The sequence below is a fragment of the Nilaparvata lugens genome, chromosome 13 (assembly GCF_014356525.2).
Source record: "Nilaparvata lugens isolate BPH chromosome 13, ASM1435652v1, whole genome shotgun sequence".
Lineage (NCBI taxonomy): Eukaryota > Metazoa > Arthropoda > Insecta > Hemiptera > Delphacidae > Nilaparvata > Nilaparvata lugens.
Window position 1 is genome coordinate 21138959 of NC_052516.1, and position 14011 is coordinate 21152969.

A 14011-nucleotide genomic window follows, 5' to 3' on the forward strand; every position below is an offset into this window, starting at 1 on the left:
AGCATTGGAATGGACGTTGTTGATGTTGATGGTGGATGCAGACTAGGCTATCCTAAAATGTCTATCTTTTAATTTATGAATTTATTCATTAACTAATCTCAAATGTAGTGTATACTGACTCATCCAAGAAAATCTAAACATAGGTTCACTCATCAATCGTGATTGATCAAATTAGTGCTTTATCTACTTTGTTCACATTGACAGCATAAGTATAACCTTTCCTTTGTTGTGATTTGTTCGTGAAATTGCAATAATAATTGAATATTGATTTCCTCATTTTTATAATCTATGTATTTTCTTATACAAAAAATCTATTCTATTTAAACTCATTTATGAGGCTTTCTGAGTGGTGAAAACCTATGTCATTTAAGCTAGGCTTATATCTATATATACTCATTTTGAAGTGACTTCTCTGTTGGGGAAGGATTCTTAGTATTCTTTATATGGAAAGAGGAAAAATATATTACTGTTTGAGTGTAAGTAAATTAATTTAGAAAACATTTGATACCTTTTTCAATCATGATAACTGTTTCTGCTCGTTCTTAAATTTGCTATCATGTCTGTGCAAAGAGCATTTGCACAAAAACTTTCAAGCCAGCATGCTGCTGATGTGCGTAGACAGATTTCAGCAACAAGTGCCTCACGAGAACTTTCTAAGATCGATGGCCGTGCAATATCTATGTCATCCCCCTGTGACATTGTCGAACCTCTAGACTACGAAGAATTCATTCAACAACATCAACTGTTACTGGACCGTGACCCGTTACGTGATATTCTCGACTTCCCACATAATGATATCGAGGTATGTGTGTTGCCACGTAAAATTCGTACTCTTAACCCATCAGTACCAAAAGAACCGTTGGATAAACTTCCACCTATTGTACAGGATTGTGTAGAATGCTACACGAGAGATTGGGTGTACGTTGATTATAGATACAGGCATCACTCCAGCACTCAGTCGACGTCTTCAAGAGATAAAGAATTATTAAACAGTTTGTCATCACAAGAGTATGAGGTGGATGCTGATAATTTGAATTGTAACGGTTCAAATGATGACGATAGTTTCAAGATTAAGTATAACTCTGGGATAGGTGACGTTCCCAGAGGTAGCTGGGCGAGTTTTGATCTGTTGAACTGCGTTAGTGACCCACTGATGCCTCCGCTTCTGGAGAGAATTCCTCCCGACACAGTCGATCAAATGAATCAAATCAACCGTCAACAAGACAGACAAGAGGCGTTGTTTGCTCTCTCTCCTCCTCCCGAATCTGACGATCCTGTAGAACGACGCTTACTACCTGAACCACCCACCGAACCTATCGGTCATAGGATACTTGTCAAACTTCTGCAGTTGAAACTAGATTTGGAAGTTGAGCCGATATTTGCGTGTATGGCATTGTATGACGCCAAGGAAAAGAAAAAGGTATCTGAAAATTTTTACTTTGATTTGAACCCAGACAGTTTCAAACGTATGCTACAACCTCATATACCTTATAGCGATGTGAGCACAATGAGTAGGTCTTGTATTTTCAACATACTTACCCTTCCACCGATTTGTTCCTAGTTATTAAACTGGAAAAAGTTCTCCAGGGTGATATAAATGAGTGTGCTGAGCCATATATTAAGGACGAGAAAAACATTGATAAAGTGAAAGCTAACGCACAGGTGTGCTGTGAACGTTTGGGAAAGTATAGAATGCCCTTCGCATGGACTGCCATCTATTTGATGAATGTAGTATCAGGTGTGAATAGTTTGGATCGTGACCGAGAGTCTAGCAGTGACAAGGAATCCATGGGATCAAACAGTTTGGATCGTAAAACGAGTTCTAGTAATTTTGAAAATTTGAGGAAAAGAGCTAGTGATATGGGATCGTTGACTAGACGCGGTTCCCTAGAACGTAGAGCTAGTTCAGATAAGAGATTCAGTTGGTCGCAGGAAGATTTTTCGACTTCTCTCGATACTTTCCGCCCTGTTACACTAACAGTGGCCAGTTTTTTCAAACAGGAGAGTGATAAGCTGCGCGATGAGGATTTATACAAGTTTCTACAAGATTTGAAACGCCCCTGCTCAGTGTTGAAAAAACTCAAAAATATACCTGGAACATTGAAACTGGATATTTCACCGTTAACCGAGGACATAAAAAACAGCATCACACCAGAACTTCTACCGTTGTTACCAGCATCTGACGAGAAATCACGTCCCACTAAAGAAGTGTTGGAATTTCCAGTGAAAGAAGTACTCACTCCTCATTACCTGTACCGAAACATGTTGTATGTTTACCCCAAGGAACTGAATTTCAACGGACGAACAGGATCTGCTAGGAATCTGGCTGTTAAGGTGCAACTGATGTGTGGTGAAGAGGAGCATCAAAGTCTCCCAGTAATATTCGGAAAATCTTCCTGCCCAGAGTTCTGCACCGAGGTTTATACAACTGTCAGCTATCACAATAAGTACCCCAGCTTCTATGACGAGGTCAAAATTCAGCTACCAGCTGATCTAGGCGACCAGCACCATCTGTTCTTCACATTCTATCACATCAGTTGTCAGAAAAAAGCTGAACAAAACGTTGTCGAAACTCCAGTCGGTTACACTTGGATCCCGATTTTTAGAAATGGGAATTTGGAGGGAGGGGAGTACTGCTTGCCAGTTATGATGGAACACCCCCCTCCCAACTACTCCTACATTGGGCCCGATGTTCTGCTGCCTGGCACAAAATGGGTGGACAACCACAAAGGTATATTCACAGTGCACTTGGAACCTGTCTCCTCCATACACACTCAAGACGAATATCTGCAGCATTTCCTCACACTGTGTGCAAACTTGGAACAAGGCATCATCCCTCAACGAATGACCGAGTCTACTTTGGAGAACGAGTTGAAAATGAGTGTGACTAACCTCTCTCATGCTAAAACTGAACCACTGGTCAAATTTCTGCCATTAATCCTTGACAAACTGATTGCATTTTTGGTGAAACCTCTATCGATTCCCATCAACATCAGTCAAACAATTTTCCAAACATTGGCTGTACTTGTGAGAAATATCACCGCTCTACAAGAAGTGTACTCTGATTTATCTGGGAGACATGTACTGCTGACAACTTACATCACCTACCAATCTAATCTACCACACCCTATCTGTTCAGATGACAGTTTGCAAGCGACCAAGAGCAACAGTAACCCTGATTCGATGCATATTTTAGGGTTGGAAGATTCAGAGGTGAATCTATACTCGAGGGGACTAGACAGAGCATGCAGTATGAAAACAGGTAACTGTTCAGAAAACTATCTACTGAAAACAAGTCTGTGTAAACTAGTTCATGAGGAGTTGGTGCTGCAATGGGTGGTCGCTAGTGGATCAGCTAGAGAACTATCAATGGCCAACGCTTGGTTTTTCTTTGATCTGATTATTAAAAGTATGCTGGAACACTTGGAACGCACACAGACTTTGGATGCACCGAGAAAACTACGGTTTTCAGAACATTTCACAGATGACATCTCAACACTAGTGACTACATTTACTTCAGACGTCATAGCAAACTACAACAAGGACCTAAAGTTGAGCTGCAGTATGAATTCAAGTCTAGCGTTCTTCCTGTATGATTTGTTGTCAGTTATGGATAGAGGGTATGTGTTCATGCTGATCAAAGTGTATTGTAAACAGATGTCAGCTAAGATATCCTCACTTCCTGACGGCGCAATTTTGTACAGTTTGAAACTGGATCTCCTGAGAATTGTTTGCAGTCATGAGCATTTCGTAGCTTTGAACCTGGCTTTCGGGACGCCGTTCACATGGAGCTCAGCACCGACCTCCCCCACCCCTTCACAGGCGTCCTCTACTAGTCAAGCTAGAGACAAGACGAGCTACGCGGAGCTATCCACAGATTTCAGGCAACAACATTTCCTCATGGGGCTTCTACTCACAGATCTCGCTGTTGTTCTAGACATGGAGAACGTCAACCTTCATATTAAAGCTGTGAATGTTGTAAGGAGTTTGATGTCCAGTGAAGACACTGATGCCAGATTCTCAGAACCTGAAGCTAAAGCTAGGGTGGCTGCTTTGTATCTCCCATTACTAGTAATTGTGATGGATATGTTGCCTCAGTTATACACTTGGCACCAGAGTAGAAACGTGAGGGAAACTAATGACGAATTCGAACCTAAAACTGGGATCAATCAGAATGTGGCGATGGCTATAGCGGGGACGTCCATGTTTGGAGTGAAAACCGCTCAGATGGAGAGGTTCAGTTTGTTTCAACAGTCTAGAAAAACTGGGTTGAACGGGGAAACTACTAGAAATTTGTTGATCTGTTTTCTGTGGGTCATTAAAAACATGGATAAGGAGGTGTTGAGACAGTGGTGGATCGATTTACCGTTACAAAGGTTGAGACAGTTATTGGAGGTGTTGGATATCTGCATTTCTTGTTTTGAGTATAAGGGGAAAAAGATCACAAAACACCAGACACAAACGTTTCACAAGAAAACGGCGGATATAAAGTCGAGGCTGGAGGATGTGATACTGGGCCAAGGTTCTGCAAGATGTGAAATGATGTTGAGGCGCAAGGAGAAGAACCCTCCCTCGCCAGGATGGGGGGTAGGTAGTGGGGATAGGTTGCGGTGGCGGAAGGAGCAGATGGCTTACAGAGCACCCGATTCCACCGATCGTCCCCGACCGCATAACACGAACGAGTCGGATGCGTTTATTGATGGAGGACTGGCTACTGAGGTGAGTTTTATTGTGCTTGATACTTTGGAACAGATTGTGCAAGTTGCATCGCAGTCTGACCATCTGCAGAGTTTGTTGGGGGCGGTTTTGAGGGTCCTATTACACGCTCTCTCTCGTAACCAGAGCACCCAAGTCCTCCACAACATGTTTGCCACTCAACGCTCGATAGTTTTCAAATTTCCCAACCTGCTCTTCGACGAGGAAACTGAGCAATGTGCCGATCTTTGTCTACAACTACTGAAACACTGCAGCTCACATCTCAGTAGCATCCGTTCACAAGCGTCGGCCTCACTCTATCTACTTATGAGACAAAACTTTGAGATCGGCAATAACTTCGCGCGCGTAAAGATGCAGGTGACAATGTCGTTGAGCTCTCTGGTCGGCACAAGTCAAACCTTCAGCGAGGCTTCACTCAGACGCTCCCTCAAAACTATCCTGCTCTACTCTGAGGAGGACCTCGATCTACAGGACACCACCTTCCCGGAACAAGTCAAAGATCTGGTGTTCAACCTACATATGATACTGAGCGACACGGTCAAAATGAAGGAGTTCAAGGAGGATCCAGAAATGTTGTTAGATCTGATGTATCGTATCGCCAAAGGTTACCAGAACTCCCCAGATTTGCGGTTGACTTGGTTGGCGAATATGGCACAGAAACACATGGAGAGAAACAACCAGACTGAAGCAGGTATGTGTCTTGTACATAGTGCAGCACTTGTAGCTGAGTATCTTCATATGTTGGAAGACCAGAAACACCTGCCGTTAGGTGCTGTGAGTTTGGAGTGTGTGACGCCCAACTGTCTGGAGGAGTGTGCAGTGTCCGAGGATGTACTGAGTCCTGAGGAGGAAGGCGTGTGTCTGGGCAAAGATTTCACTGAAAGTGGACTAGTGGGACTGCTGGAGCATGCAGCCAACGCATTCCACACCGCCGGAATGTACGAAGCTATGAACAGTGTCTACAAAGTGATGATACCTATCACGGAGGCAAGTCGTGACTACAAGAAACTGGCCAACATTCATGGGAAAACTACATGACGCGTTCACAAGGATGGAACAGTTGCAAGGTAAACGAGTTTTCGGAACTTATTTTCGTGTAGGGTTTTATGGAGCGAAATTCGGGGATTTGAACGGTGAGGAGTTTATTTATAAGGAACCTACTTTGACTAAGTTACCTGAGATTTTTAGTAGGTTGGAGAACTTCTATGCTGAACGTTTCGGACCTGATTATTAGTCATTATAAAGATTCGAATGTGGGGATGCTAACAATCTAGACCCCGACAAAGCTTACATACAAATCACCTATGTTGAACCGTATTTTGAGTCGTATGAAGCTAAGTATCGTATGACACATTTCGACAGGAATTTCAATATCAAACGATTCATCTACGCCACTCCTTCACGACTAGTGGGCGGGCCCACGGTGAGTTACACGAGCAGTATAAGAGAAAAACAGTGTTAAAACTGCGAATCATTTCCTACGTGAAAACTAGGATTCAGGTTGTACACAGGAAGCAAATCGTGTTGACACCGATCGAGGTGGCCATTGAGGATCTGCAGAAGAAAACGGTGGAACTAGCGGCTGCAACTCAACAAGACCCTCCCGACCCCAAAATCCTACAGATGGTGCTCAGGGTTGCATAGGGACCACCGTGAACCAAGGCCCATGGAGGTGGCAGTGGTGTTCCTGTCGGATTTGGTCGACGGCGAGCGGACGCCGACAAAGCTGCAAAACAAGTTGCGACTGTGTTTTAAGGATTTCTCGAAAAAGTGCTCGGATGCGCTGAGGAAAAATAAGAACCTGATTGGGCCCGACCAGAGGGATTATCAGCGTGAGTTGGAAAGGAATTATCACAGATTTAGTGACAGATTGATGCCGTTGATTGCGAATAGGGGAGGAGGAATGAAGAGGAAGTAGGGAGAGAAAAGGAAGAAAAGTAGGTAGAGAAAGTAGGAAAAAATGAAGAGAATTAGGCAGAGTAAGTAGGATAAAAAAGAAAATGAAGAGAAGTACGTAGAGGAAGTAGGAGAAAAGTACTAGAAACAAAAGAGAATTTGTAGAATGTAGACGAAAAAACAAAGAGAATAGGTGATGAACATAATATTAATAAGAGAGAAAAGATATGAAGAGGTAGTTGAAGGAAAAATGTTCATAAAGTTTTAGGTAGAATACAGAAGAACAAAACATGTATTAATAGTATTGAATTCAGTAGTAAGAACTTAGAAAAACTACAAATAATTAGAAAGTGATAGAATATATTAGTTTGCAGATAGAGTGGAGGAGGTCGTACTTATACACAAAGCTTAGTTGGTAGACATATTGGAGGAGAATAGATAATAGAATACATGTAGCTTAAAATAGGAAGGTTGAATAAAAAGTTGATGAAACCTAGGTTATTTAGATTAGAAGTACATAGGAGGCTACAGATAATTGAAGGGAAAAACTAGGTTATTCAGAAGTATAGGAGGCTTAATTGAAGGAAAGTAGAATAATGTAGAAGAAAAGGAATAATAATAATAGGAGAAATGTTATTGAGGAGAAATATGAAGTAAAGAGCAGAAAATACATGGAAAGGTAGAGAATTCAGGTGGTAAAATGAAGAGAAATGTTGAATAAAACAGTACTGGAACGAAACAAAACAGAGGAGTAGAAGATAAGACAATCCAGTGGGAAAATTGGAGAAAACAAATTGAATACCATTTAGTAGAAAAATGTAAAGAAAAATACCAAAAATACTGTAGGTAAATGTACTGTATAATATTGCTTTGTAAGAATTATCTACAAAAAGTAGGCCTATTTATATATAATTGAATTGAAGGAAATACTTCTCTAGAGCACAATATCGTAATATTTAGATGTAAGACAGCATGTCTCAATATCCACAAAAGTTACAGCGAAATCTTATTTTCTAGTCACAAGCCTTCTCATCTATTTTATGCATTTGTAAAATGTCAAAAATAATATTAGACTATCGTAACCAAAGAAAGATTTATATTATTGTAATGGCTTGCTGAAATATTGAATGGCTTGCTGAAATATTACCGTATTTTTTATCTGTATAATTTGGCAGAAATTTTCACCAAAACAAAAGCCTTAATAACAACAGCAATATTTTAAAAATGAGAAAAATAAATAGCATGATCAAAAGCCTTAAAAGTAGAAAATAATTTTAATGGAAATGGGATTGAAAAAGTGCATTAAAATATCATAATAACAGCAATAGGTTTTACACAAATTTCAAGGCAAAATTATTTTAATATTTGCATACTAGTTAATAGTTTTAGTGTGTCTACCTAAGTAGTGCTCTATTAATTTGTACTATTTAGAAATACATTAGGGTCTTTACCCTTGACCTAGAATGTGTTCTACACATTCTCAAAATTATATTATTTCAGACCCATAGCTAAAGATGTACACAACTTTTTCAACAGTTGTATTATAATGGAAAAAATTAATTCAATAAAGAATTAAATTTATTTTATTCAATTGAGTCTTCCATTTAGTTAACAATTCCAATCCATTCTGAAGTTCAAAATCTGTTATTTTGATAAAATTTGAGTGAAGAAAAGTGAAAATCTGTAGTAATATGAATTATCTCTTATTATTTCTAACTATTGCTGTTATTAATGATAAAATCAAAGACTGATTAGGCTAATGTTAATTTATTGGCATTGGCATACCTAAATGATCTTTTGAAATCTATATTTTTAGCCAGTATTCTACAAGGTTTTTTGTAGTCTAATAATCTTGCTTATTGTGTTTTACCGCATACTATACAAATTATTAGTAATATGCCATTTGTATACATACAAGTAACTATTATATAAGATTATTAAAATCAAAAAGGTCATCTATTCCACTAAATATTTTTACAAAAATATTCATCCAGAAATACGAATTGTTTGATTCTATTGATTTAAAGTAATTATTGAAGATATTTGTATCAATATATTTCATGATTGTTTATGTATTCAATCTCTACTACTTTGATTCAAATTTTTCTCAGTAGAAATTGTACAATATTGAATTTAAATCGAAGCCCACATTTTACTCCATTTCAACTCAGAAGCCATCTCACGATAATAAAGATTGAAGATCTCTAGTAATTATTTTGTAATGTTTTCATCGATCACTGTAAAATTTATGTTTTTATATATTATAATAAAACTTCATGAAATATATGTATTTGTTCAAGTAGCTTTTGCTATTTTCTTAGATTCATTTAAGGTATCTCTCAAAGGAACCGTCTCCATTGTGTTACCGTATTTCAACATTATATTTATTAATTTATGTGAATTGAAAGATTCTCGTAAATTGGTAATTATTGAAAAAATCAAGTTGATCAACTCTGTCACATATTATAAGTCACAAACTGTTTTTATTGTTTTCACAATAATTTATTACTAGTGTCTATTTCACTATATTTCATCAATCGTGCTACCTATGTTACAAAATTCTGGCCATTCATTCATATGTTACCTTTTATGAATGTTGTAAGTTGTATCCCATTCCATAAACCTTATTTACTTGATAATATCTCTCTTCAAAAATCGTACCCATCTATTTTTTCATGTATAATAATTGTTTAATTACTATAATAATATTTTTTACAATATTATTGATGCATCATGTACATTATTCAATCGAATGTTTTCTGTGATGTGTCCAGGCGTATTGTAATTGACCATTGTCTTGAAATGGACGCAAGTACCTCTAAAACATTGACAACTGCGCACACCTCTGAAACAGTACCGACTGCGCACACCTCTGAAACAGTACGAACTGCGCACACATCAGAAACAGTGCCCACCGCGCAAGCACAACAGTTGAACCAAGATAGCGGAGCCGCTGAGTTGTCACATGAAGCGCATGCGCAACCGTTGAGTCAAGATGGCGGGGCCGCCGAGTTGTCACATGAAGAGTTGATGGAAGTGACGTCAACTGCTCTCAACGATCTGCTAAAAACGGTGACCATACTAGCTGATCTGCCACAAGATGTGACCCTGGAGGAAGTGAACGCGCAGATTGCCGTGCAGCATGGCCAGTCCATCACTGTCTATGCGGTCAGGGAGGATGGCGAAGAGATTGCGGCTGTGGTGAGTGCAAATTTATTTATTTATCATTTACAATCAACTTAAGGACAAAGAAACAGACTACAGTCCAAAACTGCTGTGTAAAACTTCTGAATAAGGCTATAATAACATGTAAATTTTCACTATTATTATACTCTGTACAAAATTACTTTTGACTTGGGATGGACGCATGCGCTGCAGAGAAGGCATAGAGCGGTAGGGATTCAACGGTGGCGATGTTTCCGTTCTTAACCGGCCAGCTTGATATGATAAATAACACATGAACAATCAGTCTCTGTGGAGACAAGCTATAATAATAAACAGTTTACATCTTATTATCCTTATTCAGTAGGCCTATTATGTTATGTATACGAATTTAGATTTGATTAAAGCTCTTAGTTTGGTTGACGAAAGTTAATTATTAATTCAATTTAATCAAATCAAAATTCGTATTCATCACATAACAGAATAGGCCTACTGAATAAGGCTAATAAGATGTAAACTGTTTATTATTATAGCTTGTCTCCACAGAGACTGATTGTTTATGTGTTATTTTTCATATCAGTTCTCTAATTTTATTGAGTATTCAAGCGCTCAATTTGATCTTACGAAGTTTCCTCTCTTTAAGCACTGACTGATTCTAATCGACAAATTGGCAACTGCGCTTCCACCTATGACTCCATCCATCACTGTAATTGGCTGATATCCCTCCATTTCTCTGCGCCGCATATTCCTCCAAGTCTAAAATATTTATTTAGGATTTTCGTTAAATAATATTATATATTAATTAGCATTTGAATAAATGCATTCTCTATTTAATTCCATCTGTAACTGGTTGGCCGCTATGGCTTCGTATAAAATGAGCGCTGCTATCCAGAGATTGTCAGTTTGGTGTAAGGGTAAGCATTCCTGACTGGCAGTTGGGAGGTACCGGGTTTGATTCCCGGGCTGGCAACTAATTTTTGGATAGTAGTTCTCATCGAATTTCCATCTAGCTGTTAACCCTGTTGTCAATGTCTGCAGTAGCAGAAGTCTTCGGGGCGATTTACAGCATTTATTTAGGATTTTCGTTAAATAATAATTATATATTAATTAGCATTTGAATAAATGCATTTTCTATTTAATTCCATCTGTTAAAGTATTTTGTACGGAGTATAACGATTGGTAGCCCGGTTTCTTGGTCCCTTATAAATGCAATGACCCTTGAGATTTAATAGTTCATTGATACCCGGATATGAATAAAATGCGCATATTGCAACAAACAGGCGAGAAAAAAATCACACGTTTGCTTGCAGACAGGTGGACGTGTGGGTAAAATTTGGGGTGGAATATTTCCTCTGTCTGTCAGAATACGTCCATCTGTTGCAGTGTGCGTCTGCATCAATTATAGTCTGATTTTGTATAAGTCCACTGTAAATGAGATTAGAGTAAGCTGCTCTTGAAGCTGAGGTTTTAGACTAATCAGTTCATCTATTCTATAATATAATTTTGTGAAGTTTTTAAACATTGTTTAAGATCTGCCTATGAGAAATTGAACTGCAATTTCCTGTAAATTACTGCAATATAAAAAGCCTTCAGTTACTCTGTTGCGCAAAAAAGTCGCAAACCAAATAAAAAAAAAATGGATAGCAGACCAATATTTTGCTATGCATCAATTGATCCATTTCAATAGTATTTTCCAAGGAATTTAGTAGAATACATTCGTATTCTAGATTCCTTCGTATTTTCTGTCTGTTAATTTCTTGTAAATTAAGCTTAATATGGTTTTTCAATTTACAAATTATCTTATATGAAACAGTGTATAAAGTTTCCAACTTCTAGGCAGTTGTTTACTTCTAGCTACACATTCTTTTGTACTCTTTATTTATTTTGTATTTTTGTGTATTTAAACTATGTAAAATGTGCAAAGAATGAATAAATTGAATTGAATTGAATTGAATTTATTCTATGTTTGTATACCAACTACACTCAGAAGCTGGGTCAACATCTCTGTGGATACATTGTTATTTTATGTAAAATCACTTTACTTATATGGGCTACTATATTAAAATTAATAAAAACAATATAAAACTTGTAGTAACCTTTATATTTTAAACATTTTGAAATGTTTAAAAATTTTTAAAATGCTTTAAATATAAAGGGTATTACATGTTTTATATAGCTTTTATTAATTATTTTATGTATTTTTGGGTTTAAAAATTTAAATTTGAATTTTTCAGGTGAACCAGAAAGGAGCACGGGTGATCGACCTGAAGCATGCGATACGGAGAGCGGTTGACCTGAAACTGAAGCGAACCGGGAAAATCGGAAAAGTCAGTGAAAAGCGGAAAATCTCGTGGAAATATGTGTGGAAAACGAACCACTTGAGCTTCGACGGGGAACAGTTGAGCAACGATCAGGCACTGTTGTCTGAGATGGGCATCCGAAACAAATCAAGGGTCACGTTTGTGAAGCGGCTCAGAGCGAAGGGTACTGTTAAGAGGTCAGTTATCAAATCAAATCATATTCATTCATTAATTAATACATGTAATTCAATTAATTTATTCATACATTGACGCTACAACAGTAGCGGAATGAAAATAATAGGCGCTAGCTCAATATTTCTTCTATTACTAAATTTAGTATAATAAAATGTCCAAAATTTATGTATTTATTTATTCCATGAAAACATAGAAAGGCTCACAGACAAACTCCAGTACGAGCCTTAATGACATATTTGAAAGTATAACATTACAATTAACATACAAAAAATAAAACAAAAGGAAATAATATCGCACTTCATTAAATATTTACGATTCAGAGGCGAGGCGTCCGGTCATCTCTGGATTCGCCGATGACTGGACAGAAATTGCTATGTAATGTTTATATTATTGGATTGAAAATATTGAAAATAAATACAAAAAAAAGGTGAAGAAACCAAAAGAGAAACATTTTTTGCGAGCGCGCCAAGTTCGACTTAAGTAGACAACTGCATCATCAGTTCCATCCGTTCAATGTGATTCTCAAAAATATGCGATTCCAGTAATGCTATTTAGCATTGGTTACCACCACTCTTCTGCATCATCACTCTCCCTCTCCACATAAACGATGGTGGAGTAAACGGTCAAAGACATCGCTATTTTCTGCGATTCCACTGTTCCGCGCCAGTGCTGCAAACCATACGATAATTATTTTGTTTGCAATTTGTTATTGATAATAATTATTATTATTTCTTCTATGTTTGGTTTTGAAGCATCTAAATTTAAAAATCTACTCTGTGAAAATAATTAAGAACTGAAAATTTTGTGAAGTGAACAACTAAGTACTAAAGTGAACAACTAAAGAATAAACCTATTTTGGACTATGTGTAACCTTTTCTAAATTTGGGAGAGGAATAGCACAAGGTTTCCTTATTTTTTTCTCTCCCTGTCATTTTTGATGGTGTACTTGTTGTATGAATCAATATAGAATAAAGAATTTCATTTTTCTAATTAACTTGAGGGCCAGTTTCCGAGCTTGAGATCTAGCCAGGTTCTATAGTTTTCAACTCTAGGGTTTTGAATAGTAAGCTTATCTTATACTAGATGTCATCTTTCTCGATAAATAATCGTCCAAAATGGAACGTTATCTTTAAAGTAGGGGAGGGGTGCAGCTTTCATTCAAACTTTCAACTGAATTGTTCCTGGAGATGACTGAGCCAAAAAGTCACGCCTCGCCCCTGTTACGATTCAGTGTAACTAATAAGATTAGATGAGAAGGATATTTGGGTTAGATTCAGGAAAGTTAGTAAAGGGGTATAGGATGAAAAATATGAATAATTATACAAAGAAAGAAGAATCATTTGAAAAAGGAGAGTTAGTAAAGCTCAAAAATAATAATTTATTCATCAATTGAGCAGCATAATTTTTCACAAGATTTTTCAATGTATTGTAGCGGTCATAGAAGGGGTCAAGGAATGGGTTTAGTCTATTGTACAATCTCATTGATCTACGTATTTAGGTAGGAATTGAAATGTTGAGCGGTTCTGACAAACGGTATTTGAAATAGCATATCAATATGTTTGTATGATATAATATAAAATATGGTTATCTTCACATTACGACACCAATTTTCACTTGAAAATTAATAACTGCTTTTATTATGATTTCTAATTTTGATAGATTAATGATCAAATCATTCATAATTGTCGGAGATGACTACAACCTACGCCCAAAACTGTTTCCCAAATTTTGGTTAATAACAT

General features: G+C 37.4%; 2 protein-coding genes across 4 annotated transcripts; both read left to right on the forward strand.

Moving 5' to 3' along the window:
• On the forward strand, positions 1–14011 carry LOC120348777 (U11/U12 small nuclear ribonucleoprotein 25 kDa protein-like). 3 transcript variants are annotated; one of them, XM_039440071.1, is made up of 3 exons: positions 1–476; positions 9387–9813; positions 12009–14011. In XM_039440071.1, exons 2-3 carry the CDS (start codon positions 9415–9417, stop codon positions 12342–12344), a joined length of 735 nt encoding a protein of 244 aa, XP_039296005.1. In that variant the 5' UTR covers positions 1–476; positions 9387–9414; the 3' UTR covers positions 12345–14011. The 3 variants fall into 3 exon arrangements, with proteins under 3 accessions (XP_039296005.1, XP_039296006.1, XP_039296004.1); XM_039440072.1 differs by having other exon boundaries at positions 12–209; XM_039440070.1 differs by lacking the exon at positions 1–476 and having other exon boundaries at positions 6386–9813.
• Positions 485–9035, forward strand: LOC120354051 (dedicator of cytokinesis protein 7-like). Its single transcript, XM_039440069.1, is given in 6 exon segments — positions 485–1532; positions 1535–5739; positions 5741–6113; positions 6116–6343; positions 6346–6381; positions 6384–9035. Coding segments are annotated over 6 exon segments (6069 nt in total). The 5' UTR covers positions 485–556; the 3' UTR covers positions 6635–9035.

Coding starts and splice junctions, on each gene's coding strand:
- LOC120348777 (XM_039440070.1), top strand. CDS start 9,346: ATGTACATTATTCAATCGAATGTTTTCTGTGATGTGTCCAGGCGTATT. Junction 9,814..12,008: donor GCGAAGAGATTGCGGCTGTG/GTGAGTGCAAAT, acceptor TGAATTTTTCAG/GTGAACCAGAAAGGAGCACG.